This window comes from Bacidia gigantensis (genome assembly GCF_019456465.1).
Source record: "Bacidia gigantensis strain McMullin 20006 chromosome Unknown contig_283, whole genome shotgun sequence".
Lineage (NCBI taxonomy): Eukaryota > Fungi > Ascomycota > Lecanoromycetes > Lecanorales > Ramalinaceae > Bacidia > Bacidia gigantensis.
Genome location: NW_025408607.1, coordinates 355,597 through 382,345, shown reverse-complemented (window position 1 = coordinate 382,345; position 26,749 = coordinate 355,597). Strand labels below are relative to the sequence as shown.

Below are 26,749 nucleotides of genomic sequence, written 5' to 3'. Positions count from 1 at the left end.
GACATATCATTCCCCTTCAACAAGTCTCTTCTTGTGAGGTAGAACGTCTCACGCGGGTTCAAGGTATCAATCAGGCGCTGCTCACGGGCAAAGCTAGTCACCGCGCCCAAATTCTTGTGTACTCGGCTCTAGAGGGGCGACGTAATCAAGTTGTAATAGAGGTGTATGGTCAAGCACCTCAAATGATAGGCTATACTTGATTTATCGACTTAGAGAAGATTCAGTTACGTACATATTAATAACCTCAGTGGTGGCCGGTGTCATAAGGCTCTCAGGTGCTGAATCACTTGCACTTTATGCAGCGAATTATATGGCATCAGAAGATTTAGTGACAGGCGCATACATAGTTGAGCCGCCTCGACTCGTTGCTGCGTATTCTTGAAATCATAGCTTTTAGTCTGGCTTAACAGGGGATGCTGTCCGAATTCTAGCAGTCTGGTCGAGTTATGCGCCATAGATTCCAGGTACGCCCGTGAAACCCTAAACCTTGAGAAATAACAAGTGGTGTGATGAAGCGCCATAAGCCAGGTCTCAATTACCTCGTTAGCCTAGTCGACATATGTATTACGCAGACTGTACCTCGTAGACCTCGCGCCCAGGAGCCAGATCCCACTGCCGGGCTGCCTCACTTAACAATTCGGCTAGTTCCTGGCCTACTATGTGATCCGGAGGCTGACCATGGTCGTATCGTTTGCACTGTACGCGAATTAGATAACGTGAATGCGGATGTTAAGAATTCTCAGACCTCGCAGGGATCTTTGCTCGACGTTCGTCTCCACCTGTAGGGGCAACTCCGATAGATAACGTCTGATCTGTATTTGCCTGAATGGGATAGCCACTAATATTGAATATATGAGGGTGCTCTTTGCTATTACGAATCAGCTGTTATCCCTGGTCTTCGTATCTTCATATTAACCCTTGTACAATGTCAAACTCCCATTTCCGGGACTTCAGATTGACTTTATATTCGGCTACTTCCAGCGTAGCTCTTACAATGCCAAAGAATGCATTAGCTAGCATCTCTACATTTCGTTCATCCGTATCTTCTTGTTTCGTTATGCATTGTGAACGGTACGTGGCTGATGGGACCGGTGGAGTGGGAGCGTAAGCGGAATAATTGTAGCTTGCATCGGCGGACATGAAGGAATTGTCTTCCAGCCATTCACTTGGGGCGTCCTGCATTTCAACGTCCCGGCTTCTCATTGCATAACGAGGAATCTCCTTCGCACTCTCCATCTGCGGTAGCTTAGGCGAGCTTAGGGATGAAGGATTTTCCGTTCTTGATTCCAAAAACTCGGAGAAACTTTCCTCAGAACCAGAAGTGGGGGAAGGACTATGAGTGAGTGCACTGGTATCTGATACGCTTCGCGCAGGAAGAACATGGCTTTTATAGTTCAGCGGAGAGGAGGCGTGCGGTGAGCTTGATGGTTTCCAGAGATGCTCGTAATTAGGCGGAGAGGATGCAGGATAAGGCGATGACTGATTGTACTGCATTTCGACACGCTTTACAGTAGCTAAGTCTTTCAGATGCCGATATATCCCATCTCGAGCACCAGTAGTTCCTGAAATGATTGATTCCCACGACGCATCGATGTATCCTTTCACTGTGCTATCCAAAAAGCCACCGGGTCGTATTACAGTATTAGGATGGCAAATATCTGAAGCATCAACGCCTTCCTCAAGGTCCACGCACAACCATTGGAGATGGGTCAAAGTCCAATAGCGCCCTGAGGTCCCTTTATCATTCCGCAATGTGAGTCTATATCTTCCAATTTCTGGCTGCCTTGTGAAGTACAAGTGACGCTTTTGTGGTGAGACGTACCAAACTTTTTACCCGCCTCTGGCATGAATGGCAGCTTAGCGTCACGTTCTCTCCGATATTGATGTTTTGTCACTATGATCGGGTTGAAGCACGATGGATGGATTGAGGCAGAGGCTATCAAACTCTGTGATGAAGAGGGTCTAGTCCATGATTGAAAGGAAGTTTCATTTCATCAGATAAGGCTGGTTCAGGACTATTTCTTTACTATCACAATGTGATGTAACTGAAGGTCCTTTTTTTTTTTTTTTTTTTTTTAATCCTACGCCGTTTCAGCCTTATGGGCTATGCCGGGTGCTATCTACGCAGACGAGCTACTTAATATCAATAGAATAGATACTTACTAACTCTTTAGACAATTAAAATAATTAAAGTTAAAGAGTAGGTATTGAAAATTAAAAATCTAACTAAAATACCGTAGACTTAAACTACTAAAACTATTAATAGCTTTAATAACTATTGCCCCCCTAATAAACTAATATAAAATAAGCCTTTATACTCCTTCCTTTCTTATAATATATATTGTTATAGACTATAGGTACTTGTTTTTTGCTGCTAACTATATTTATACTAGTCTAGAAAGTTATTTAGCTTTAAAACTTTTTATAATATAAAGTTAGCCTTTATCGATAGCTTTACTTTTCCTAAATATTTAAAGGTTTTAGTCTATAATAGGAATTATGTTATTATAATAGCTTTTTAAATATCTTTTAGCTATTTATTAATATTTACTACTAATATATTCTGGCCCTAGTACTTTTTTTTTAAATTAATATATAATAGATAGTTAAGCATTAAATACTTAACTATTTTATAACTTTATTTATAGTTATATATAACTAAATTAACTAGTTTTTTCGAATATAAATAGCTATAAAAGCTAATTACTTTTGTTTTAGCTTAGATTATAATTAACATAATAATCTATAGTTTATTTATATATTTAAAAATATTCTTTTTAAAAAGCTTCTTTACTAGCTTATAGAAATTATAGCTTATTAATAAATACTTTTAATTATTTTTTTATATTTTTAAAATTATATTTTTTATCTTTTAATTTATAGCTAACCTAAGTTTATAAATTAATAGGTAGTAAGGAGCAGTAGGTCTAAATAGTTTATTATTATCTATTTAGCTTATAGCTTTCTTAGCTAAGTTATTGACTAGCTTATTTCTATAGATTTTTTTATAACTTAGTATCTAATAAAACTCGACTATAGTTTCTATATTTTAAAGCTAATTAAAGAGTTTTATTACATTTTATATATAATACTAGCTAAATTTGTTCTTAGGATTTTAAAGTATTTAAAGTACTTTTTAATTATTAATAAATAATACTATTTATTACTTAAAAGTATTTAATAGTATAAAAACTAGTAATTAAGTAATCCTAACTATTTTAGCTATAAAAACAATATTAATTAAGTTTAGGCTTAAGTAGGTATTATAGGTAATAAGCTTTTAATAATATATTAGATTAATTAAGGCTACTACTACTTTAATTTTTTCTTTAATATTACTGCTATTAGAGTAGCAAATAGCCTACTTTTTAGGCTTTTTCTTTATTTTTTTTAAAACTTTGTTATAGGCTATAATCCCTAAATTATTGTTTTTAGCTATATTTACTATTAATAAAACTTATTATAGATAGATTATAAAAAGAATATTTTATTCGATTAGTATATTATTATTATAAGTTTAGCTATTAAAAATATCTTTAATTTTATATAAAAAACTATCTTAGCTTTTCTAATTTTTAGTATTAGCTTTTTTATATATCTAAAGAATTTTTTAATAGATTAGTAAGTAGCGGATTTTATCTATAATATAATAGATTATTTTTATTAATTATAAATCTATAGGTTTAATACTTATTTCTATATCTAATATAGTACTAGTAATGCATTAGAAAGCTCCTATAGCTACTATAATTGCTTTTTTTTAGAAAGCTCTAAATCTTTAAATAATCTTTTAATAATAGCTTTTATATTTTTACCCTTATTAGAGTAGTACCTATGTTAAATAGCTATAAAATAGCTTTAGAAAGATAGTAGCTTAGAATAGCCTTATTATTCCTAGTAAAGTAACTTTTTATATAGTTTAAACTAGACTCTTTAAAGCCTTTTTATAAGCTTTAGCCCTTTTTAAAGCAATTTCTAAGTAAGATTATTTATTTAGTATTAGGTTAAGCTAAACTCCTAGGTAATAAATACTTTTAGAAAAACAAACTTCTTAAATATATACTCCTTTTTAGAATTTAAGCTTTATTAGCCTCTTTTATTCTTTTTTTTTACTTATTTTAGTTGCTAAAAGAAGTAGATTAAGTTATATTTTTAAAGAGTAAAAATAGCTTTATACTTGTCTATCTATATTTTAAATTTAATATAAATATTAGCTAGCTTTTAATAAGTTTTTTTAGTATTCTTTCTAATAACTAGTATATATATATTGTCTATATATCCTATTAGTAAGCTTTTGCTCTTAGCTACCCTAAAGATTTTATAATTATAAAGTAGCTAAAGGATTAATAATAATAATAATTTTTAAAAAATTTTAATTTCTATATTAAAAAAGGGTATAAGCTTTACTATAATTTTAATTTAGCTAGATTAATTTATTAAAAAGCTTTACAATTAGCCTATTAAGTTAAAGTTAAATCTAAGCTTATAGATATTTTAAAAAAGTTATTTATAATTAATATTGTTAAATATTTTAGATATATTTAAAAGCATTAGACTTACTACTAATTTGTCTTTACTTTTTTAGGCTATATATACTTATTTTATAAATAGGTAAATAGTATATTTATAAAAAGTAGCCTTTTTATTTCTATAATAAATAACTAGTAATAAATAATTAATTTCTACTATAGCTAAAATTCTTTTTGCTAAAATATATTCTATTATTTTATTTAATATTTTTAATAAGGAAATTAGCTTATAAAATTTTAGATTTAAATTGTTTTTCTTTATAGGTTTTTTAATTATTACTATTATAGCTTCTTTTAATATTATTAGCTAGTATTAAAGCCTAAGATTTATATTAAATATATCGGTAAGAAAGCTATTAATTACTAGAAGAGCTATTTTTAAGACTCTATTAGTAATTATATCTAGCTTAGAAACGTTATTAGCTTTAGATTTTTTAATAGCTTTAATAACTTCTTATTTTATAATATCTAGAAAAGAAAACAGCTATAGGAAGTACTATAAGCTATAGCGTATATTAGAGAGATTTGCTAATAGTAGTTTTAGAAAGAAAAAAGCCTAGAAAGCTTTAGCTTTCTTTATATTATTTATTTATAATATTTTATTTTAGCTCCTAATCTATAGAAGAAAAGTAAAGTAAAGGGCTTTTTATATTTTTAGCTATCTATTTAATATAAATAATTAATTTGTATCTATAGTTTTAAAGACTTTTTATCTATAATTATTAGCTTAAGCTATTTAAATAACTTTCCTCTTCTAGCTATTAGCTATTTTTTTTATTACCTAGTTTTTAGGATTATATATAATTATATATTTATATTTAATTTTCTTCTAGTTATTAATAGCTTCTATATATTTTTTATTCTAGTTTAGCTTTATCTTTATAGATTATTTAATTTTTAGAGTAGAAGCTTCTAGAGCTTAGGTAGTAGAACTAATTAAGTATTTAGTAGTATTATCTAAATTAGTTTATATTCTAAAAGTTTTTTAGTTCTAAATAATATTTATTAAATAGTTTAAAAAAAATTTCATATTTATTTCTTTAAAATTCTAGTAATTAAAAACTACTATTAATAAAGTTTTATACTTAAATACTATTTTAATTAAATTATAATTAAAGTTAAAAATAAGCTATTTTAGGGACTTATAATATAGAATATACTATATTATATTTTAAATAGCCTAGGCTAAATTAATTATAAATCTTTTTAAATTAAAATTATTTAAAAGTTTTATTATTATTCTAAGTAGCATAACTAGCTAGAAGTTATATATTATTATAATCTTTTAAAGATATTAAACTTACTTTTTAATAGTTATTAGTTTTCTAAACTAATTAGGGTACTAAGCATTAAAATCCTTTATAATAAGCTATTAGTAGTTACTATAGAAAAAGAGTTTTTTTTAATTAATATTAATATATTACTATTAGTTATTATTTTTTTAGCTATATATAATAAAGCTAAATAAATATTATAAATAGCAATATAGTCTTTATATCTTTTATTTAAAAATTTTAAAATTAGTATTTAAAATATACTAGAATAGTTAATAATTTATATAAAATTAAGGTTAATATCTTTACTTATATATATATAAATTTAGGCTAGCTTATAGCTTATCTAATTTAAAATCTTATCTATAGGCTAGAAGAAGTAATATTTTTATTTCTATAATAAATAAATAGTTATTTAAAATAAATTACTTTAAAGCTCTAATATATAAATAATATAATAAGCTAGTATTTATTTATCCCTAAATACTTTAGCTATAATTTTTATTTTATTTTTCTTTATATTATACTATAATATTAATAAGTATTAAGTATAACTTATTTTTATATAGCTAAGTTTTTATAGATCTGCTTTTTAATAAAAAGCTAGGACTTCTTTAGAGTATAGCTTAATTATTATAGCTTTAAGCTATTTAAAAATAGGTTTAAGCTTTCTTTTTTATTATTAATTTTATTTTCCTTATTAGCTTTAAATTCTTTATAAGTAAAGTTAGCAATAAGCCTATTAATTAGTTTTTATTTAGTTAGTAGTTTTTTTATTTTATTCTTTTTTATTATATTTAGCTAATTATTAGTTTTTCGCTTAAAAGCTATAGTTACTTCTTTTTTTATAGCTCTTTTTAAAGCTAACTTATTAAAAGTAAATATAGAAGCAGGTAAAAGCTTTAGGCTAATTAACTTAGCTAATATAAGTTTTAGCTAAAACTTCTTTATAGTAGTAACTTTCTATTTAATATATTTTATCTCCTTTTTTTATTACTTATAATCTCTAGACTAAGACTTATATAGTCTTTTATATTATATATATTTAAACTTAGAAATATTTTTTAAATAAAAGTAATCCTTTAAAAAATATTTTTCTAAATATATATTATATTTAATTAAGTTCCTATATAAAGCAGTTTTATATCTATATTTATAGTATTTATAATATTAATTTATTATATATTAGCTAATATATTAATATACCCTATAGCTTTAATTATTTTAAAATATATTATAGGTATTAATTACTATATTATAGTTTATAGGGGATATAAATTCAAGTATTAAAAATATATATATTTATAGCTTTTAAAGCTTTTAAAGCTAATAGATTCTTTAAATCTATTATTTTCCTAAAATAGCTATATTCTAGCGCTATAGCTCTTTAATTATAGCTATAAAGTTATTTATATTTATATTTTTAATATAGATTTTATTAATAATTATATTATATATAAGGATTATAATTATAGTTTTACCCTTTAATATAAAAGCTTTTAGCTATTCTATATTTTTTTTATAATTTTACTATTTTTAATAATATATATTATTAAGTATATATTACTGCTAGGGAGTAGCTTAACTAGTTTAAAGTTAATTAATATTAATATTTAAACTATAGCTAAGCTAAGTATATATTTTAACTTATTTTTTAATAAGTATTCTTTTATATAAATATCAGTGCTAGTTTTCTTTTCTAAATATTTATTATACCTTTATCTATATATATAACTAAGCTTTTTATAGGTAAAATATACTAATTAGTTTATAAAGTTTTTTATATTAATTATAATTTCTTGCTTTTAGCAATATTCTGAAAAGGAAGCTATAGCTACTATACTTGCATTAAAGGGGGATTTTGCTATAATAGTTATATATATAAGTAAAGGAAAAGCAAGTAATATAATAACTATAGTAGTAGTTGCAGCTTATATCTTTATAGCTTATAGTTTATTAATATACTTAATAGTTTTAATATATTATATCTTTTATTAGGAAGAAGCTTTAATAATTAAAAACTATAATAAAAACTTAATATTATTAAATATATTAAGTACGCTATAGGTATTAGCTATTTAATTAGTAAAAATAATAATATCTTTTATAAATCTTTAATATATATATAAGCTAGTTAAAACGCTTTTATTTAAATATTTTTATATAATATTAATAATTTCTTAAGCTAGGCTAAGTCCTATAGGCTTATTATTATTAGCTATTATTATTATTATAGTTGCTATTTTTATAGTAGCTAGCTAGCTATTATATAATAATTTCTACTTATTAGGTTAATAAAAAGCAACTATAATAAGCCATGCCCTAAAATAGGTATTATTTAAATACTTACAATAAGCTGGTTAAAATGCAGCTATGCTAATGATAATTGCTATTGTAGTTGTTGAGATGCTAATTGCTGCACCTGCTGCACCTGCAACTGAAGGTCCTGGTCAACCCCTTTGCGCAACCTCGGCCGCAAGTAACTCCGCGCCGCGATAGCAAATCTTGGCATTTTGTCGGATTCACGTTGATCCTGGGCCGAGCCAAGACTTGACCCCCGCTTTCGATTGTAAGGTAAACAAACAACCAACAACCACTACCACCGTCTCACCCACAAGAATCTGTTCGAAATGGAGCTGCTGCAGCCTCTCGACGAGGCCCTCATTCATATGATTCGAGATGACGTTGAATACAATGGTACGCGCTACGCCTCTGCCATTAAAGGTGCGCAAAGAAATTTCAGAAATGACCATATCAGCGATGGCACTGGCCATCTGCTTGGATCCTTCGACCGCTGGTGGCTCACGATGTTGCGACAGCACGTTGAGGAAGGCCAAGATGCTTCGTCGCGAGACTGGCTACGCTGGGAGGTCACATTTCAGGTGGGGGTCACAATATCCGGGAAGTACGAGCCTCACTGACGCTGATCTACATAGACACGCGCATGGCGCCACCTCATCATCAATCCTGACCCCTCACGATTCGGAAGCATACTCGTCTTTGAAAAGCAGAAGTTCAAGAGAAGGTTCCACATTGGCAGCGACTGCCGCGAAAGACAAGCTCTGATACGGTGGCTCTGGGACTACGGGAACAAACGGCTCATTGCGATCGATCAGTATGCAAAGAGACCGAAGCGTGTGTTGCCTTCTATGGTTCCGTATTCCTTGGTGCTGACGAATGTGCGCATGCAGCATCTTCCCCGACTACCACATCCTCAAGCTCTCCTCAGCGAAGCCTGCGTTCCTTCCCCCCCACCAATCCACAACACTCCTCCTCTGGCAGCAACATGATTCTCCGACCGCGAAGAAACCCCCTTCAAGAACTCCGCAACCGTGTCCGCCACTCCACGGGCTTCAACGCTCACGACCGAAAGCGCAAGAAGAAACAGAGGCCTAGTCCATTGAGCATGGGATGTACAAAGCTTGACGACGTTCAGGAGGAGGCTTCCAGCCAAATGGCAAACATCGAAGAAGAGGAGCGGGAGTATGATACGACGAGGGATGAACCAACGATGGCATGTGGGAGAGACCAGGAAAATGTACAGCCAGAGGTCCAGCCGAACAGCGAGCAAGAGCCATGAACATTATGGGGCCCAAGATCTAAGTGCAGAACCTAAGATGCAAAGTGATGGCACCTGCAACATCGTCTGCATGATCGAATCAGAGAAAGGAGGGTGTCGTTGGGGGCAACCGCGATTGAGGACAACGAGATGGCGAAGCAAGACGACTCCTCTGGGCGAAAGGCAGTCGCATAGAACGTGGAGAAGAAGGGTATTTGTTAAGCATCCCAACTGTCACGTCTGCTGCTGCGTGCTTGCATACCACCAAGCCAGTGGAGACGGCTGAGAGATATGAATATTTCGGGGGAATAGGCTGGCGTGATGCTCAACGAAGACAATAGAATGCTCAAGGGCACATGTTAGACAGCCTAAATGAAAATCAAATGATGACAGCATATGGCGCGCCATATTACTGCTTTTCAAGCGTCAGATATAGCAGCACAGCCGGCGGCAGAAGACAGCCAAAGTAGCGCCATTAGCCTTGACATCGCTCAGCCTGAGGAACTTCAACTAATAACAGCAAGGGAAGATCTGCAAGAGCTGACATGCTGAGAGAGTGTAAAGATCCAGACCAACTCCTAGCAATAGCATTGACAGCGATCAACGCACGCGCCGACGTGGTAGGTGCATTCACCTCTCAGGCTGCCTGCGATATTGACGAAATCTTCACCATTGTGGCTACACATAAGAAAACAACGAATTATAAGCGCCGGATAGAGCAATGGGAATATGGAACAAATGCCAGTCTTAGTAGTGGTAAGTGCAGTCCATTGCCCCTTGCTCGAGTAGTAGGTGGCCATGCTAATGACTTGCCTCAGGTGGACTAGCATCATGGAAAGCGCTTAAGGATGCACAGCAGTGGATTACTTCGTATGAATACACGATTCACGAGAATTAGCACGTTCCTTCTAGAAGAGTCCTTGACCGAAGTCTATATGTTCCCGATAAGATCCTAACTATACCGGTTCTTCAATCGATCGCCGAACTCAGCCGTTTGATATCCTTGGCCGAAGGGCGAAAACGCATGATCAAAGAGATTAACAAGCGATGCGACCGCCCGAAGAGAGGAGTCAGGAGAATCCTAAGCCGGAGGCGGGAGCGATCAAACCAGCAGCGAAACAACGAAAGTGCAATCACCAAGCTCATGTGACTGACATGCCCCCTGGTTGTGCTGCTGTATTGGTAGGCACAGAGCCGGCGAACTCAGAACCATTCACGCCCGAAGTTGGGCGCTTTCACCAGCAGGACAACTATACGGATGCCGCCGAGTTCAATTTCCCTTCTGTGGGATCCCCCTCTGACGAGCGACTGGACAATCATACAAGTCAGTTTGGTTGAATGGGCAATGATTTCTCTGCCACAAGTACGCTCGCACATGCTCGACATGTGACGCCTCCTTTCCCACATACACCCCTCACTGGTCAGACTACGCTTCTCCAGAAGCCCGCTTCTGCTGTTTTGACTAAATCAGAGCCCCAACGCGTTTGCAATAACATTACTCGTCCACGGGCGGCGTCCTGTGAACCGCTTCAAGCGACTTCAGCTTTGCAATCACCGTCACCAAGCGGTTCCCTTAACTTGACTAGTTTGCAAAAGCAGTTCAGTACCTTAGGCGCAGCCTCAACGGACGGGTCAGAGCACAATATCGCTGCCTCCATGATACCAATCTAAATAAGCAAGGTGCTTCAAGTAGTCTCCATCCGGGTAGACAAGTCTCGTCTACGACAATAGAATCATTGCTAAAGACACTCGAGAATCGCGGTGTCCACGTTCTGGACCCTTCATCAATAGATCTCTCTCACGAAAACCCCACAAAATTGCGCTTACTACCGATCACGACAAGATTCGCCATTATTCCCCTACATCAACACCATCCCAACACTGGACTGTCGCCATCATTGCCAAAGAGCTATGTTCCATCCAGCATTACGATTCCGCCTATCCCTCCACTCCACACCACACGAATGACGCCTACTCCAGGCGGCTCAAGAACTTTTTGGAGATGCTGGTGACGGATATAAATGGACTTTGCATCAGGAGCCATACCCGCAACAGACCGACGCTCACAGCTGTAGGGTTTTCGCCTGCGTAACAGCCATGTATCGCATCGCCATGAAACCGCTCCCTGCATTCAACTCCGCTAAGATTTGGAGACGCTGCTTCCAGGCCATGATGGACCATACAATCACGACAAACTCCTCCGTTCTAGAAATGTCACATGACGAAACAGGAAAAGAGGCGCACCCTCCTACGCTGACAGCTCCCATCCATCCGCTCACGCAAATCACCACCACCCCAATCACCACCAACTCCCTTAAGCGCTCTCTCTCTCTAATCTCACCTCTGTCAACACTGATATCGCTAGCGCTCGCGAAGTGCTCAAGCACCTGCACTCCACGAGCCTCGCCGAGAGCGCCAGCCCCCCTGCGCCAGCATATGAATTTGCAAACGGGGCTGATGTCCCTCACAGCTTATATCTTGTCCGAATCGCACTCAGAAGACGTAGCGGAGCTGCACGACGCCGACTTCTCACGCAGCCTGCACCAATTTTCCGAGAAGTAGATCCGCAAAAGCGACGTCAAGCTGGTGAAGCAGGGAGAGGCGGCGAAAGCACTCTCGGCGGGAGTGGAGTTCATGGTTGGGGAACAAGATCGTGGGCTTTTCTTCTCTGAACCTTTATGTGTGGATTATGGGAGACCAATGATCGTTTTGCTATCAGAGCTAACAACAGCGGCGCGACAGCGTGAAAAGCCAATTGAAGCAGCGACGGACGCGATTCTAGGAGCTGAGCCGCTTGTTGGAGGAAGAAAGCAGGGGGAGAAAGACGATTACCTGAGCTCAAGATTGCGATTGAAATATCTGTAAGGGAAAGGCTTATGGGCTGCGCTTGTTCGCCTTTGTCTTGTTTGGGTTGTTAAAAGGCAGGCGCACTGGTGATGATTGAGGAAGAATAGATGGTTATTAAGTGTATATGCGGCGTTTAGAGGCTCAAGAGCTGAGCTTCCTTGGGATTGTTAGGCAGTAAAAATGCTCGGGTGGTCATAACCATGGCACATGTGTTGAAGAACAGTCCTTCTGGAAATTGTGGAGCTTTGAAGTAATTAGCCTATGCATCGCCTCGTACGCACCGCGAAAGGGACGGAAAGCATGATCGCGCAGGAAAGGGATTTGCAAGTGTACTCCGAGATATGGCAACGATGGCAAGCAGAAGATTCAGGTCCGGTAGGATACCACCAGGATTTAAGCTCGTTCAGACGTCGACCATGGCGCAAAGGTTTGATCATCGAGTACCTGTCGCAGGAGGCAATGACAGCATAGGTGCGACGCTGCATAAGCACGCAAGTATCCCCAAAAGACTTGCGAGGTGAACACAGTACAATGGCACTTCAAGTCCGTGAAGCCAGGTCTGTACTTCATGTGCATACATACATACAAACGCAAATTGCGTATCACTTTCGATCGATCATTGGGTATCATACCAAACCAGCCTTTAACGCCTCGCTTTCTTACTGCTTTACCCGAATTCGCTTTTCCGAAACCTTCATACGACATGCTCGACGTCGGGTGTGGGGTGGGTATTGTGGTAAGAGGGAAGATCCGAACAGGTTGTGATTTGTTTGCAAGGCGGTAGCGACACTGATTGGTATGCTGATGAAGCGCTGCTCCTCTTTCTCTTTCTGCCGCGCCGTGGAGAGTCATCTTCCTCCGAAGAGCTCGGCCAGTGCCAGTTTGAATCTTCAGAGCTTTCAGAACCGCCACAATCTGCTCCCTCCTCTTCCACAGCATCTTGGCCATCACCGTCAGGAGCCTTGCGTTTGGCGGGGCTTCGACTCTTTTTTCGCATCATTCTTTCTGTCTCCTGCTGGTTGAGGTATTTCTTGATCCATCCCGTTGTACCATCGGATTCGTTCACAGTGCGTACAGTCACCCATCGTTTCGAGGGGCCTGACCAGAACTCCCTCATGCGCGGAAGGACCGCCCACGCCAGTCTAGTCAGGAGAAGCTGACCTGACACTTTGCCTTGTAGATCAGGTACCCGGAGATTGTGGTAAGTTGGCCCCAGATCGTTGGTCGGCTTCAAAAAATGCACGGACCAAACACCCTCTTTCCCCGCAAATGCCCATTCTCGATCGTCAAAGGATTTATGTATGTCGCGGCGCAAGGCGACGAGGTTCGCGACATCCTCCAGTAAGGCATTTGCGAGCACATCCGTGTCAAGAATATAGTTGGTCATGTTATTTTGCCGAAACCAAACCAACTCCTCTGCGGGGCATACATGACAAGCCTCTTTCATATCTCGATATCGACTGACTAGGCATCCCTGATCTCGAGTAAAGGTTGACGATTGATGGGCGTAGCTCTTGTTAGGCTGAATGCCTGTGGAGGAGTGGGAGATGGCCGAGCAAGCCCACGGTGACAGAGGGTTATCGTGAGGAAATTTCCAATGCTCGAAAGCGGGGCACACGGCGTAGGTCTCGTCGCCAGGAATATGGAGGTAGTAATCTCCACCTTCAAGAACTGCATCATCCTCAAATTGTATCTGTTGAGCCTCCTTCTCTTTCACGCGTGTAAAGTACCCACTGAAGTGACTTGTAATAATGCCGCATATGACCAAAGCTGTGCCCATGTGCAGACCGAGCGACGATGATGTATCTTTCTTGTCGAACCCGTCCAGACGTATCAGTGTGTCATAGCCATCTGCGTAGCCTGGATGATGTATGATGATTCGAGCGCTGGGCGCGGGGTATTGGTCGCGTTCTTGAGGCTCATAGGGACGTGCGAGCGGCATGATGGCAACACTGTCGGTGATGACTGCATCCGAAAGATTGTGCGCTGATAACGCCTGGTGAAGCTGATGTCGCAGTTGCGTAGACACGACTAGGAAAATGTTGTCGTTGATTGAAGTTGTACAACGTCGCGATGACAACAAGAGCGCCAAGAATTCAGCGGAACACTAATGACTAAGCAAATGACTAAGCTGATATGATGTAATGCCAAGAGATATGTCAAATATGCACTCACGAGATTGTACTAGCACGAGCACGATTCTTTTGAAGCCCTAAGTCGACTCGCTACCTTCCTCTCGATACCTTATTGCAAACCCTCCAGCACGTCCACACCCTTCAGAAAGAGATGGAAGCGGACGCACAAAGACGATGGCCCTTTCGTGATCTTTCACCGTGACTCGCCATCCTACAACCCCACATCTCCCCCAGATACAGCCTACAGAGGCATCTTAGCCTCATAAGAGTTCCCTACGAGTCTTTGAATGATTGCAGGACCACGGGAACGCTGAGATGACGCCCAAGCGTAGACCCGTATCTACCAGTAGCCTAGTGCGTCGTTCCGTTGAAGTACGCGCTGTTGGTCGAGATCGTTGAAGAGCTTGACATTCTGGTCGCGGAGATGAATACTGGCGGGAACCCTCGTCGATATTGACACCTTGTCCGAGCATGGCAGATCTCGAACATACGGAAGTACAACAGCATGCCCTGAACCGCATTCGAGAAGCTACATACAAGCATGATGAAGAACTGGGACATGCTAGAGAACATGTCCAGAGTCCCTGCCTCGTGCGTGACTGAGTTCAGGATTTGGAGGCTGATGGAGCCGGCGAACGACCTAGTGTTCCCGCGCGGCCTCGTACAGTGCCACCGAATGATGAAGCTTAAGGAGAAGACTCTTGGCAAGGGGACGGCAGGTTGTTAGATAATCTTCAACGCAGCTATGTGCTTGGGTGAACAACAATCGTTATAGAGAACTTGAGATTTATGGTGTTAAACTCTGAGACCAAATGAGGCAATTCAAACTCCAAGTTCCTTATACCGTCAATGCTAAGGTTACCACATGCGCTTCATTCGCCCAGTCAAGCATCCCGCTAAGGGAAGTTGTTGCCTTATAACACATAGCTTGTGTTAAACAAGGACAAACTAATAGTATCTCGACTCGCAAGATTTAACCCGATCGGAGTTGATAAATGATAGCCGAAAATCTACTACCGCCAGAGACAATGCCTCCACACTTTGAATTCACCCAGACAGTCATATTTTCAGAGTACTCGGCGACGGCTCACAAACCATACCCATAAAACCCCTTACGCAGCATTCCTGCACCCACAAACCATAGCAATAGCAACAACGAAGTTCACGACGCATGGCTCTTCAACGCATCCCATCCCCACAGACCACAAGTCAGTGAATCCGCCTTCGCCGCGTTTCTCCTCGGGCGCGAATCCCACCTCCTCGATCTCGCTGACCTTTCATCGCCGACCATTCGACCAAAGTACGCTTATCAAAAATTGATTATTATCCACTTTTAAGCGTCACAATCATCGACGTCATGAGTCTTAGCCATATTTAACTTGCTAAAATGGAAAGACCTCAGAGAACCCCGAAATGCAGACGCGTTGGAAAGACCAGAGTTACTTACACGCGTGATCCCACATTCTCGGTACTAATTTCAGAGTAGTAAAGCAAGCTTGATTAATGAATGAAGGGTGTCAGAGGCTTGTTTCAAACTTGCAGTCGTACCAACAGACTTATCTACCTAATTAGAGAGCATTCTCGTGCGGTACATTCCGGAAGGTGGAACGGAGATATTCGTATGTGCGGGCAGAAAGCAGCGTCGTTGTTGTTCTTTCTAGAATTTAATTCGGAAGTGATAATGGCAACTTTACGCAGCGAATTGGGAGGACAGATAAACGTCTATGACTCGAACGGTAAGAGCGGTATCAATATCATTGTGACAGGATGTCTCACATCCCAACCAGATCACAAACGGCCAACAATTTGCCGGTGCAGACAAGGTCGATGAGGGAACGCACTTGCTCAGCCACGCACTAGTGGCTCCCAGCGATTTTTAGGCAAGGCCAGGATCGTTGAACAGTATATTGAGTAAGCTGCTGCATACTATTTAAGCCCTCTGCTTGCGCTTTTTGCCCCCAGCGCCCACTTCGTCACCACTGTTCTCCTGCTCCACGCCACCGCACAGCTCGTTGCTTCCTCCATAAGCCTCGTCCTCGTCCTCGTCCTCACTGTCCCCATCATCCCCGTCACCCTTAGCAAAATCGGTGCCTTCCTCTTGTAGCGCAATGGTCTTGGGAATTTTTCTGGCATCGCCGTGCGTAGCGATATCAGCAAGGAGTTGTTTGACCCAGATCTTGCGTGCTCCAACAAGATCCTGCAACAGGTTGTTGAGCGCCTTGCGCTGGTCGAAGATGCCGCGGGTGCCGTATTCGAAGGTCCAGCTGGCCACTTGATGCATGTGGAAAGTGGTTATCAGGGCGCCCGTGTCCGGATGCTTTGAGATGTTGATCCAGTGCACGAACATACGGGCTAGCTCGTGAGTCATTGCGATGGAGCGGACGACACTCTTGGTGTCAGCTCCCAACGCCATCATGTCTCTGCCGGCTGCGATCCCAAGTTGATGAAGTGTATTGGAAAGAGCTGACCCTCCCCGAGCAACCTGCGCTTTGGCTGCACGCATGTTCTGCTGCTTGAATTCGATAATGACGCCAGGAAGCCAGATGCGTTCGGAGATTCCAGTGTAGATGTTGTAGTACATGAGGATGTCCATTTCAAGTTGGCTGAATTGCTTGCTATGGAGTCCGTATGCAAGATCCGGAACAGGGTTCTTCACACGGCTGTGGGTCTTCCGATTGAATTTCTTCCTCCAGTCGCCAGATGCGTTTATTCTGGGCAAAGATTGACGCTGGAAGGGCTGGTTCGAATTGACATCAAGGCCATCCAGTCTCCAAGCGCGCTTTCCCCACATCCCATCGTCATCTTTGACATTGCGCTCTCGGCCCACAAACGGCATGAAGAACTGATCGCGGTACGTCGCTTCATTCGCCTCGTAGTAATCCTCTTGCAGTTCCTTCCAGTATTTGTCTTCGTGTCCACCAACATTAGGCGAGTGGCGCTCAACATCGAGAACAGCGTGGGTGTCATCCACCACAGTCTTGTATCCATCTGTGTCCCTGGCTACTGGATCCTCAATAAGGATACTGTTCATTGCCAACAACCTCTCAACAGAGAAGCCTGAGCTAGTATTTGTCGTCTTAGTCGAAGCTTGGGTAGTGTTCTGAGCGCGTGTGCTTGGTTTCGCGGGCATGCTGCCTGTCACTAGGCCTAGGTTTTCTCGCGTGAGGGGAAGGGATTGTGGAGGCGAGGGGTGGACAGCAAGACCGTCTGTTGGTCGATGTGAAGGTGAGATTTGTGGGCGGTGATGGAGCTTGGACTCCTGCTGGAAGCATGCACATGTCAGCGATGATGGGCTGCTGCGGTCTCCGCGCCTACCTTTGATGGGGATCTTTTGCGCTTCTTCTGATTTGTACCAGACTGTGATTGCACCGAGTCGCCCGCTTTCAGATCTGGACTGGGGAGCAATGAGACGCTCTGTGGAGGAGACTGAATGGGGGTGTGGGTGAGATTTGTACGAATGGCCTGTGGCTTTTGCAATGGAATGGATGATGGAGATGGGAGGTCAATTGAGGGCTGGAGGCGGTGAAGAGGTGTCTGGACCTGAGCAAAAGAGGTCATTAGTCTTGTGAATGTTACCCGAAGTTGCATACGCGTGGAGAACTTGGGCCTTACCTCTGGTGGGTGGCTTGCAACAAGTGGCTCTTCCTGCTTCATCGGCTGGGCACTTGGTGATAAGGGTGGATTGGAGGCATCGTTGCTGAGTTCATCAAGAGATGAGGATAAGTTAGGATCAGCTGGGGGTGAAGACTCGGTGATGCGGGGCTAGAGGCACCAGTGGTAAGTGAATGATTGCTGAAGGGTAAGGGGAATACCGTCGACCTTATGATCAGCATTCATTCTGGAATGCGACAACGACAGCGTTGTTCGGGACGGTATTCATAGCAAAGTGCACAATGCAAAATGCGCGGGGGTTAGGGACGACTCGATGAGGGTGATGGTGCGATTGATAGTCGAGAAACAAAATATGAAATGGAATCTGGTGACGCGCCCCGGCAGCTTTGTCTTATCAGTTTGGCCGGGGTTAGTGTCAAAACCGCTATCTTATCGATAAGAAATGCCAAGCCCTGGAAAAAAGTCCCGGGAGACTTTGTTTTTTCTTTTTCTAAATCCCTAAGGCTACTATAGCATATTCAATAAGACAATAGAAAATTGATGATTTCTTGAGCTCCCGGTCTACGGAGAAGAATAGAAAGAATACGTACGGGATCCAGACGCATTTGGGAAGCGCCATGCTCATGCTCGCGTATGCGATTAGTTTTAAGACATTACAACGCCTAGCAGCGTTGGAAGAGAAGCAAACCAACGAGTATGGAGAATCGCAACATAACCTGTTGAGAGAGGTTGGGATCTTCCTCGGATTGCGATAGGTAAGCCAATCTAGACAATGTTGTATTATACCTAGAAGTAAGACATGAGCACTTGGACGACAACAACAGGACGTGGCTACATAAGTCAGGACCATCTTCTCCCTCATACTTGGGAAACCAAGCTCTTTCTCCAGCGATTTCAATCCTCCCACACCGTCATCATTGCATATCACCACATCCTGTGCCTCGCGAAGTCAAAGCGCGAAAGGTTCCAGCCACCATGCCTACTCTCCGTTCCATCATATCCGTCATCCCCACCCTCACCATACTCCTCAGCTCCATCCACCCCGCGACCGCCCTGCCTAGCTCGCAGCAGGGCCAAAACCTCACCACCCTCACCGACACAGCCACAAACCTAACATCGCTCGGCAAAATAACATGCTACGGAGTCGACGCCCAAAATCCCAAGATCACCCCCGCCCAATCCTGCATCGCAGCCGCGGACTGGATTATCACCACCACCCACAAAGTATGGGGCCAAACCCAACATTTCTCGAACTCGGCGCCCGAGACCTCGCCTGCGCACTTGCCCGCGACATTCCGCCGTCGGGACGCTTGCTCCGTAGTAATTGATCTGCAACCAGACTCGGCGACGGATGATGCTGACTGGAAGGAGGTGCATCACGCTGCCTTTGTCGTGGCGAGCTACTGTTGGGGTGCTTCGGAGTATGCTGAGTCTGGAGGGGAGGTCTTCTTGGGAGCTGGGGGGAAGATTAGGGTTAGAGTTGGTGATTTCGGGGATGTGACTAAAGATGCGCCTGCTATTGTAACGTGAGAGTAGAGGTTGTTACCCAGTTTGCGCATCTTTGGCGAGATTGTTCATGTTCTTGAGTCGCAGCATGAGCTCAGTAGGTTGGCAGAGGATGCCCGATTCGCCGCTATCAGTCTTCAATGGGTAGGCATTCAATCAAGGCACCAATGTTTAATTTCCTTAGATAGCGTGTGCTTTCATTGCTATGCGGTTAGCCTTCTCAGGCCCTTTAAAGCCGCAGGGTTTTATGCAAAGAGAGCGCATAGATGAGCCAGATCTTATTCCTGGCCTCCCATACGTCTACTCAGCCCTGTACTCCAGAGCGATCACCTTTCGGCCGCCCCCGACCACGTTTCTGCCACCCTGCACGGCTAGGCGGACGCCCAGGGCCACGGCGACGGCGGCTATTATCAGCAGGCGTATCGTCGTTTTCATTTCCATTATCACTATTATCTTCTTCTTCTTCATCTTCATTATCATTATCATCATCATTGGCATCATCGTCCCCCTTTTCACTATCCGTTGCCAAAGTCCAACATGGGATCAATTGCATCATGAGCCTTCGTGACCGCGTTTTCATGCTGCTCACGTGCCCATTCCCGTGCATTCCTTAGCGTAGTAGCACCGGCAATCCACTGGTCCTGGCGGCTATCCATCTTGAACCCTGTTAGCTGCGTCTGGCGATACCCGATCCGCTCTTGTTCGCCGTGCTCATTTCTTTGAATTGCGTGCATCGTGTAAAGGGTTAGCAGGGCGTCGCCGGCGTGGTAGATAGCTGCGATGGTGTGAGCGGCATTGTTGGGGCTTTCGTCGTTGTTGGCGTACTGGATGATTTTAAGCATGGCGCGTTCGCCGATGAGGCCGTCGTGGAGGGCTTGGTATTGCCCAATTTGCGGGCTTTGGTTCTTGCCTTTGACTTCGATATAGGCGTTTGGAAGACAGGGGCATGAGGAGTTCTTAGATGGCTCGATATAACGGCTCAGTATATTGCGTATGTTCGCGTCCAAGTTGGAAGGATCGACACCGTCATATATATCGGGTTTCAGCTGAGTAAAGTTATCCGCAGGAACACTCTTGATATTAGTGAAAAGAATCTCGCTCGCTTCGGGGACATTGGAGCTGCCGAGAATCAAAGGTAGAATGTTTTTTAAAATGATGACGTGACTTTGGGCCTCATGATCCTTCACCTGGAACTCGAGGAAGTCTGCATCTGTGAAGCGGGAGGGGGATAGGGAGCGGCGAGGTTGCTCTAGGCGTTCTTGTATACTCGACAGGTTGGTTGGATGCACTGGGCCATCCTTGTGGAGATTACTGAACGCGGGATAGACACCGGCGTCGATCATATGCTGGTGGAAATTCGCATCGTAAGCGGAAGGATTGTGGGAGGAGTTTTCTTAGCTATTGGTTTTGACATTCTTTCTTGGCGGCACTTCTTCTGCTAAGGTGGTCCCGCCTGTGCTTTCGATTTCTTGACACTGATGACGCATTAGTAGGTGTATGAAAGAGTAAGATAGGCTACTTACGCTACGAAGTTCACTCAGGTCCGGTCCCCCGTGCCGTGCAAATTGCTCTATGTCTGCCGGAACCACCTGCGCTTAATTCGAAACGCACGTGGTGCCACTGAGATCTGAACGTCGTCGCAGACGTCTGCCATGCTCGCGTAGAGCCGCTTTTGTGAGGTGTACTTTGCTGAGGCCGTCCCAATAGCTTCTTGAAGGTCTTGATATCACTTGTAGTCTCTGCTTCTGTCTTTTCGCTTGAGGAGCGCGGTCGTCAGCGTGTGAAGGTTGAGAGTGGTCAGAGCGTAGTCGCTTTGGGAGAGGTGAGAGAAGCACGTAAGAGGATTGTGTGTTCATGCGCTTGTCGGCAGGCGAAGAGTGGTGGTTCGAAAAAGCTCGCACAATTGGATCAGGGAATTGTAGGCTTAAAAGAGTTCGAGGTCGCACAAGTGCACCAAGATTCGCCTGATCACGTGATCGCGCGATGTGCTTGCTGTCCTGTCAGTAGGGCCAATGTCCTATTCGGTGCTCGGCGGGGTTCGGATAAACCTTTTCCCTTAGTCAATGTCTCAAGACCCTAAGGAGAGAATTTCTTTTCCGTTTTTAAATTAAGCACAATATCCTTGGGACAAGTAGGAAGCAAATTCAAAGACAGTATTAGAAAGACCAAACGGCAGGCTGGAAGCGCTCAGAGGCGCTCGGTGTTAGGGATTGAAAAGCAACGGCAGCAAGCGCATATTGGGCAGAATAGTTGTGGTCACGACGTCGCAAGATGATGGACAAAGGATTGCCACAAAGATCCCAGTAATGGTTTTATATCTATCAATCGGCAAAGGCTTCGTTAATAGTACGTTTGCGGCTATTTGGGCAGGAGAAAGTCAGTCAAAAACTGTGCACGCATACAGAAGGGACTGCAAGAGGCAGACTTAGGTTTAGGGTTGGTGTCACTCTATATAACCTATACAATCGCTGTAATAACAATGGACTGCGTCTGTGGCCTTTTATACCTCTGTATAAGCCACAGCAAGGTTGAATCTCTCTACTCTCAGCTTATCAAATATACAAGAACGGAGAGAAGTTCCGCAAGACGAGGAATGCCCAAGAAAGCAGTCTCCCTTCGCTTGAAGTGCAGAGATAGAGAGCGATAGAAAGAAGGTGCTAGGGGCTTTGTGCCATACCTAGTGAGTATGACCCGGCATATAGCTCTACGAGCTGCTTACTATCGCAGCGGATCTTCACCTCAGACGCTACAAGTTAATGTCTCAATTTCGTCGCGCTTACTGCCGATGTTGTCGCTGGAGCCATATTGCCCCTCATAGACCTGATATTCAGCAAATTGTGAGTATGGAATGGCCTTGAGATGCATTGCGCTTTTAATCTGCACCCAGTGTGACTCATTCACTAATCTCGCAGCTAATCGATTGATGCCCGCTCAATATCACTCTGAGGTCAATGAATAGGGGTGAACATCTTTCAATAACCATCCAAGCACTGCAATAGACATACATACTATTTGCAGCTCTATATCCGGGATTTGGACCACAAAAGTATTACAAATTAACTTCATTAAGTATATGCTTTATTAGAATATAGCTTTCTTCGACACAGCAGATGCGGCATCCATCTCTATTCCAGCCATAACAAATAGCAACAATGTGTCAAGTGGAGAATCTGAAAAGCCTACTCTTACTATTAGCGAAATTTTAACTCTTGTCGCAGCATTTGTCGCTATACAGTGGAAGCTGACGATTATCATAGTCTTTATTATACTGAAACGTACGAAGCTCGACAAGTCTATGGAAGTTGGCTTGTTGGCGGGCTTCTTCTCTGCAAGTTCTTTCTCCGCAGTCTTCATATCAGCTTCTCTCGAAACGCGGTGCTCTGCGTATCCTTGTCCTCGCTATATGCTCTTTTGATATCGGCGACTCTGCCGCGCGGGAGTGTGTGTCCGTAGATGGCTTCTGCGTCCTCGGATTTTGTTGAGCTGGAGAGGTGTGCTTTGCGGGCTTGATGGGCGGGGTGGGGTGGGTTGTTTTGGACCTACTGCTGGGTCCACATTGGGAAGGAAAACAAGGACCTAAATTGATTCAAATCGCGCTAAGCTTGCTGCTCGTGAGCGTCAAGCGTGTCGACAGCGTCGCGGGCTTTTTGACTTCGAGACTTCTTTTATTTGATCGACCTTTTCGCAAGCCTGTGTCAAATAGCAATCTTTTCAGCTACTGCTTCTTTCCCTCCCCAACAAAGCTATGCACTGGTTAAAAAGCAATCAACATGCTGTAGGCATAACGGCACGCCATCAGTCCAACCCGTTTCTGACCTTAATGCCTGGCTTCTCCAGAGCTTTGTCAAAGGTCAGGGTCAAGATCACAGTTTCTCCTTGGCACGGATTTGGACGCATGAGATGAAATTCAGTGAAGACAGATATCTCGCTTCTGTTGAACACATTTGCAAAAATTAAAGACAGGTGCGACATCTCAGCCTGGAATCTTTTGTGTTTTGTGTCATTTTGCAACGGTTTGATGGCTTAGGATTCCGAAAGTTGACACTGAAAAGGGTTGAGCAGGGTTGAAAAGTGATACTGCGACAACGACACTAAATAGAAGAGTATATGTCAGTATAATTGTAGCTTCCTATTTCACTGTGAAGCGCGTTCCCTGTTTCGACATGTTCTACCACTGGAACAAAGTGTGTTCATAGCTTCTATGATCGAAGTGCAAACGTAAGCTCGTGCGCAAGGTTTGTCAGGAAGTGCTATGCTTTTCCTAATCGAGAAATTGAGAAGACTGCTGACGAGACAATGAAAACCTAAGCTCTGATTGATTGAAAGTTTACGTTCTAAGAAAAGAAAAGAACATGTCGCGCATAATGTTGCGCCTCTACGCAAACTCGTGTATCAACACAGCCACCCTCAGCGCATGTCAATCAACAGACTAGCGACTGATAAAAAGCATGATAGCCCAAGAAACCACTCTACTGAATCCAGCAAAAGACATAAGCTAATAAACCTCTCTACTGAATCCAGCGAGACATAACCCAACAAGCCTCTCCACCGAATCCAGCAGAAGATAAAATGTATACATCAGTGATTGCCCTAACAACCCTAGCAGCATTCTCGTACCTCACTTTAGCCTTGCCTGCTACAGGAGATAAGAACCCTCACGACGTATCAGCCACTACCATCAGCGCTCGCAATGCTTTGCCTGACACAGCAGCCCCTGCTAGGTAAGTGCCTCTCCCACTGAGGATTTTCTATGATGCTTAAAGAAATAGCAACCGCGGCCCAATCCCCGTCCCAGGCACAACCCTGAACGTCTACATTGAAGTCCCGGGGTGGGCTAAGCATATCGATCCCACCGCTATGTCTACCTTCCTTGAATCGTTTCAGAAACATCTCGAGGAGTCCGGCGAGGCGCCAATACCTGTTACTGAACACTGGAGGGCTACAGGTTCCAAGCTTGGGCTTACCCTACGTCCAACACAGAATCTTGGTCCGAACACGATTAACTTTAGCGACGGCGCGAAGGCTATTGCTGTTCTGAAAGCACAAGTAGATGAAGGGGAGTTAGCTGCAGACTTTCAATTTACGATCTTTAAGGGCTTCGCTATGCAGTTGGCGAAGGGGGAGCTAGGGAGTTTGACCAGTGATGAAAAGACAGCTCAAGTAGAGGGCGTTGATGTTCCTGTTAGCGATGCGGGAATGGCGACTACCTGAATTGTTAGTCTTAAACAGAATGTGATCTACATGAGTCGTACCGTAGACGTGAGTGTGAGCTAAAGGGTTTTTACGTCAAACGCACTGCTCAAACTGCAAATAGACTCTTTCTGTAGCTCGACAGCTGAGGCATCGAATTTTATCAGAACGAAAACTAAAAGTGCAAGAAAAAGACATGATCTCAAGCTCTCTCAGCCAAAACTATTGAGCCCAACGCTACTGAGACCTGCTTTGCGGGAAGCCATTCCACGTCTGTTTAAGCTATCTTAATAGCATAATTGATGCAAAACATATCTTAGTATAAGGAATCCCCCAAAAGCTTAACAGCAACAAAGAGCGTTTTGTTACCTATGGATGTAGTCTCAAATCTACGGAGAAAGAGGTCATATCCCTCACAGTGTGAGACTTTCGGCAAGCGGATCAATTTGCCTCCAAAGATAGAACAAAAAGGGGTATTAGCGACATTTGCTATAACCATATTTTCCTATTGTCTTGTCAAGCAATAAGACTTTGGATCCCACAATAGTACTTTTTAGGGTTCGCTCGTAATGAACTGAACGAAGGACTTCGCGCGCTCCGGCGAGCAGCCAAAACGAGACAGGTATACGCGGGAATACACAATATAAAGACACACAAGACGCCATGTTCGTGATCGCGCTTTGACTCCACAGACACGAAGACAACACCATGTTTTCCCTACCGATTGCTTCAATTTGCCTCCTAGCTCTAATCAACCATGCCTATAGCTTTCCCGCAACGAGCGACGCCAGCAGCGCCAAAGTTCAAGCACCGCCAGTGCCCATCCCAGAAACCGACTTGAGCGTACAAATATTCGCCCATCGCGAGAAACGTGTGAGTAACGACGAGATCGCCAGTGTCCTAATCAATGCCTACCGGTTCTGCAACCTCTACGGTAAGCGTGAGATGGTAGTGAGCCCCACAATCAACAGCGAGACGCTCAGCCTGAAGCTCTTGGCTCAGCCGGGACCAATTAGATACGATGAGGCCTCGGATGCTTTCTCTGTGATGAGGCGCTTGGCGCGAGATGGGCTGTGGTCGACGGAGTTCGATTTTGACATCCTCAGGGGAGGTGGCATTATTGCGACTGGCTCTGTCCAGGCGAAAGGGGCGGGTGGAGATGACAAAGCGTCGGTAGCCTTGCCAGACACAGAGATTGGTCCTCCTCCGTCTTCGATCCTCTCCGCGCGTGAGGCCAGGCCTCAGGCAGGAGTCGCAGCAGGGTAAGCATTTCCCCCCACCCCCTTGTCCAAACCTATGCCTCCTTGCCGGAAATAGAGAGCTTATCCGTTATGTAGTAGTACCCTCTCCACTATCCCCGTGCCTGGCGGTCTAGATCTCGACATCACCATCCCCTTTGTCTATGAGACGTTAAACACCCGAGCCGCGTCGGCGATGTTGGGCGGATTCATTGACCATCTCAACAACTACGGCGACGCCCCAATGACCGAAACCGAGATTTGGAATGGTCGCGGGTTGGAGTGTATCTTCCGCCCTTTATCAGATCGGACACGGCGGCCGATTAAGTATGATGAGGCGGCGGCTGTTATAACGGTCGTCAAAGAACAGGTAGATCGCGGATTTGTGACGAGGAGCATTGATTTTACTGTCAAGATTCATGGGTATGATATTGTGGTTGCGAAGGGGAGGTTGGATACTAGGCCGGGGACGGAGGCGATTGGGACGAGTCTTCCGGTCGCCTAGGAAACCAATGGATGGTGAAGGCGGTTTTGTGACTAAGTAAGATTATACATGTACCTACCCTTAAGGAAGTATCTCCAGGGGGGTCAGTCAGCGCTTCTTTGAAGACTCCCATATTTGCAATACTTTCCATTTCCTTCATAGAGATCTGTTCATGAATCAACGTATTCAGATCTTTAAGATCAAAGGCTAGCCTGTTGGACAAACTTTGATTCTTCTCTCTAAGCCTTACCATCTGCAGACATTCTTTCCCCTCTTCTTTACTCACCGAGGCCCCTTCGACAATCAAATCCAGTTCCTTAGTCTCTACTCACTTTATAATATGACTACCAAATGGCAGTATATATTAATCGTTTC

General features: G+C 42.5%; 8 protein-coding genes across 8 annotated transcripts; 4 read left to right on the top strand and 4 right to left on the bottom strand.

Annotated features, from left to right (window-relative positions):
• Positions 1-906: 906 nt before the first annotated feature.
• On the bottom strand, positions 907-1,847 carry KY384_008026 (uncharacterized protein; the record flags this gene model as incomplete). Its single annotated transcript, XM_044816515.1, has 2 exons — positions 907-1,727; positions 1,823-1,847. The coding sequence occupies 2 exons, from the start codon at positions 1,845-1,847 to the stop codon at positions 907-909; spliced, it is 846 nt and encodes a 281-aa protein (XP_044666565.1).
• Positions 1,848-8,433: 6,586 nt separating this feature from the next.
• Positions 8,434-9,383, top strand: KY384_008025 (uncharacterized protein; the record flags this gene model as incomplete). The annotated part of the gene is made up of 3 exons (XM_044816514.1): positions 8,434-8,685; positions 8,740-8,918; positions 9,086-9,383. The coding sequence occupies 3 exons, from the start codon at positions 8,434-8,436 to the stop codon at positions 9,381-9,383; spliced, it is 729 nt and encodes a 242-aa protein (XP_044666564.1).
• A 524-nt stretch (positions 9,384-9,907) lies between these two features.
• On the top strand, positions 9,908-10,260 carry KY384_008024 (uncharacterized protein; the record flags this gene model as incomplete). The annotated part of the gene is made up of 2 exons (XM_044816513.1): positions 9,908-10,118; positions 10,181-10,260. 2 exons carry the CDS (start codon positions 9,908-9,910, stop codon positions 10,258-10,260), a joined length of 291 nt encoding a protein of 96 aa, XP_044666563.1.
• A 2,342-nt stretch (positions 10,261-12,602) lies between these two features.
• Positions 12,603-14,151, bottom strand: KY384_008023 (uncharacterized protein; the record flags this gene model as incomplete). The annotated part of the gene is made up of 2 exons (XM_044816512.1): positions 12,603-12,653; positions 12,910-14,151. 2 exons carry the CDS (start codon positions 14,149-14,151, stop codon positions 12,603-12,605), a joined length of 1,293 nt encoding a protein of 430 aa, XP_044666562.1.
• A 2,123-nt stretch (positions 14,152-16,274) lies between these two features.
• Positions 16,275-18,181, bottom strand: KY384_008022 (uncharacterized protein; the record flags this gene model as incomplete). Its single annotated transcript, XM_044816511.1, has 4 exons — positions 16,275-17,606; positions 17,660-17,884; positions 17,957-18,106; positions 18,164-18,181. The coding sequence occupies 4 exons, from the start codon at positions 18,179-18,181 to the stop codon at positions 16,275-16,277; spliced, it is 1,725 nt and encodes a 574-aa protein (XP_044666561.1).
• A 1,796-nt stretch (positions 18,182-19,977) lies between these two features.
• Positions 19,978-20,805, bottom strand: KY384_008021 (uncharacterized protein; the record flags this gene model as incomplete). The annotated part of the gene is made up of 1 exon (XM_044816510.1): positions 19,978-20,805. The coding sequence occupies one exon, from the start codon at positions 20,803-20,805 to the stop codon at positions 19,978-19,980; it is 828 nt and encodes a 275-aa protein (XP_044666560.1).
• A 2,820-nt stretch (positions 20,806-23,625) lies between these two features.
• On the top strand, positions 23,626-24,673 carry KY384_008020 (uncharacterized protein; the record flags this gene model as incomplete). The annotated part of the gene is made up of 3 exons (XM_044816509.1): positions 23,626-23,646; positions 23,984-24,183; positions 24,232-24,673. 3 exons carry the CDS (start codon positions 23,626-23,628, stop codon positions 24,671-24,673), a joined length of 663 nt encoding a protein of 220 aa, XP_044666559.1.
• A 687-nt stretch (positions 24,674-25,360) lies between these two features.
• KY384_008019 (uncharacterized protein) lies at positions 25,361-26,395 on the top strand (the record flags this gene model as incomplete). The annotated part of the gene is made up of 2 exons (XM_044816508.1): positions 25,361-25,914; positions 25,990-26,395. The coding sequence occupies 2 exons, from the start codon at positions 25,361-25,363 to the stop codon at positions 26,393-26,395; spliced, it is 960 nt and encodes a 319-aa protein (XP_044666558.1).
• Between the last annotated feature and the right edge of the window lie 354 nt (positions 26,396-26,749).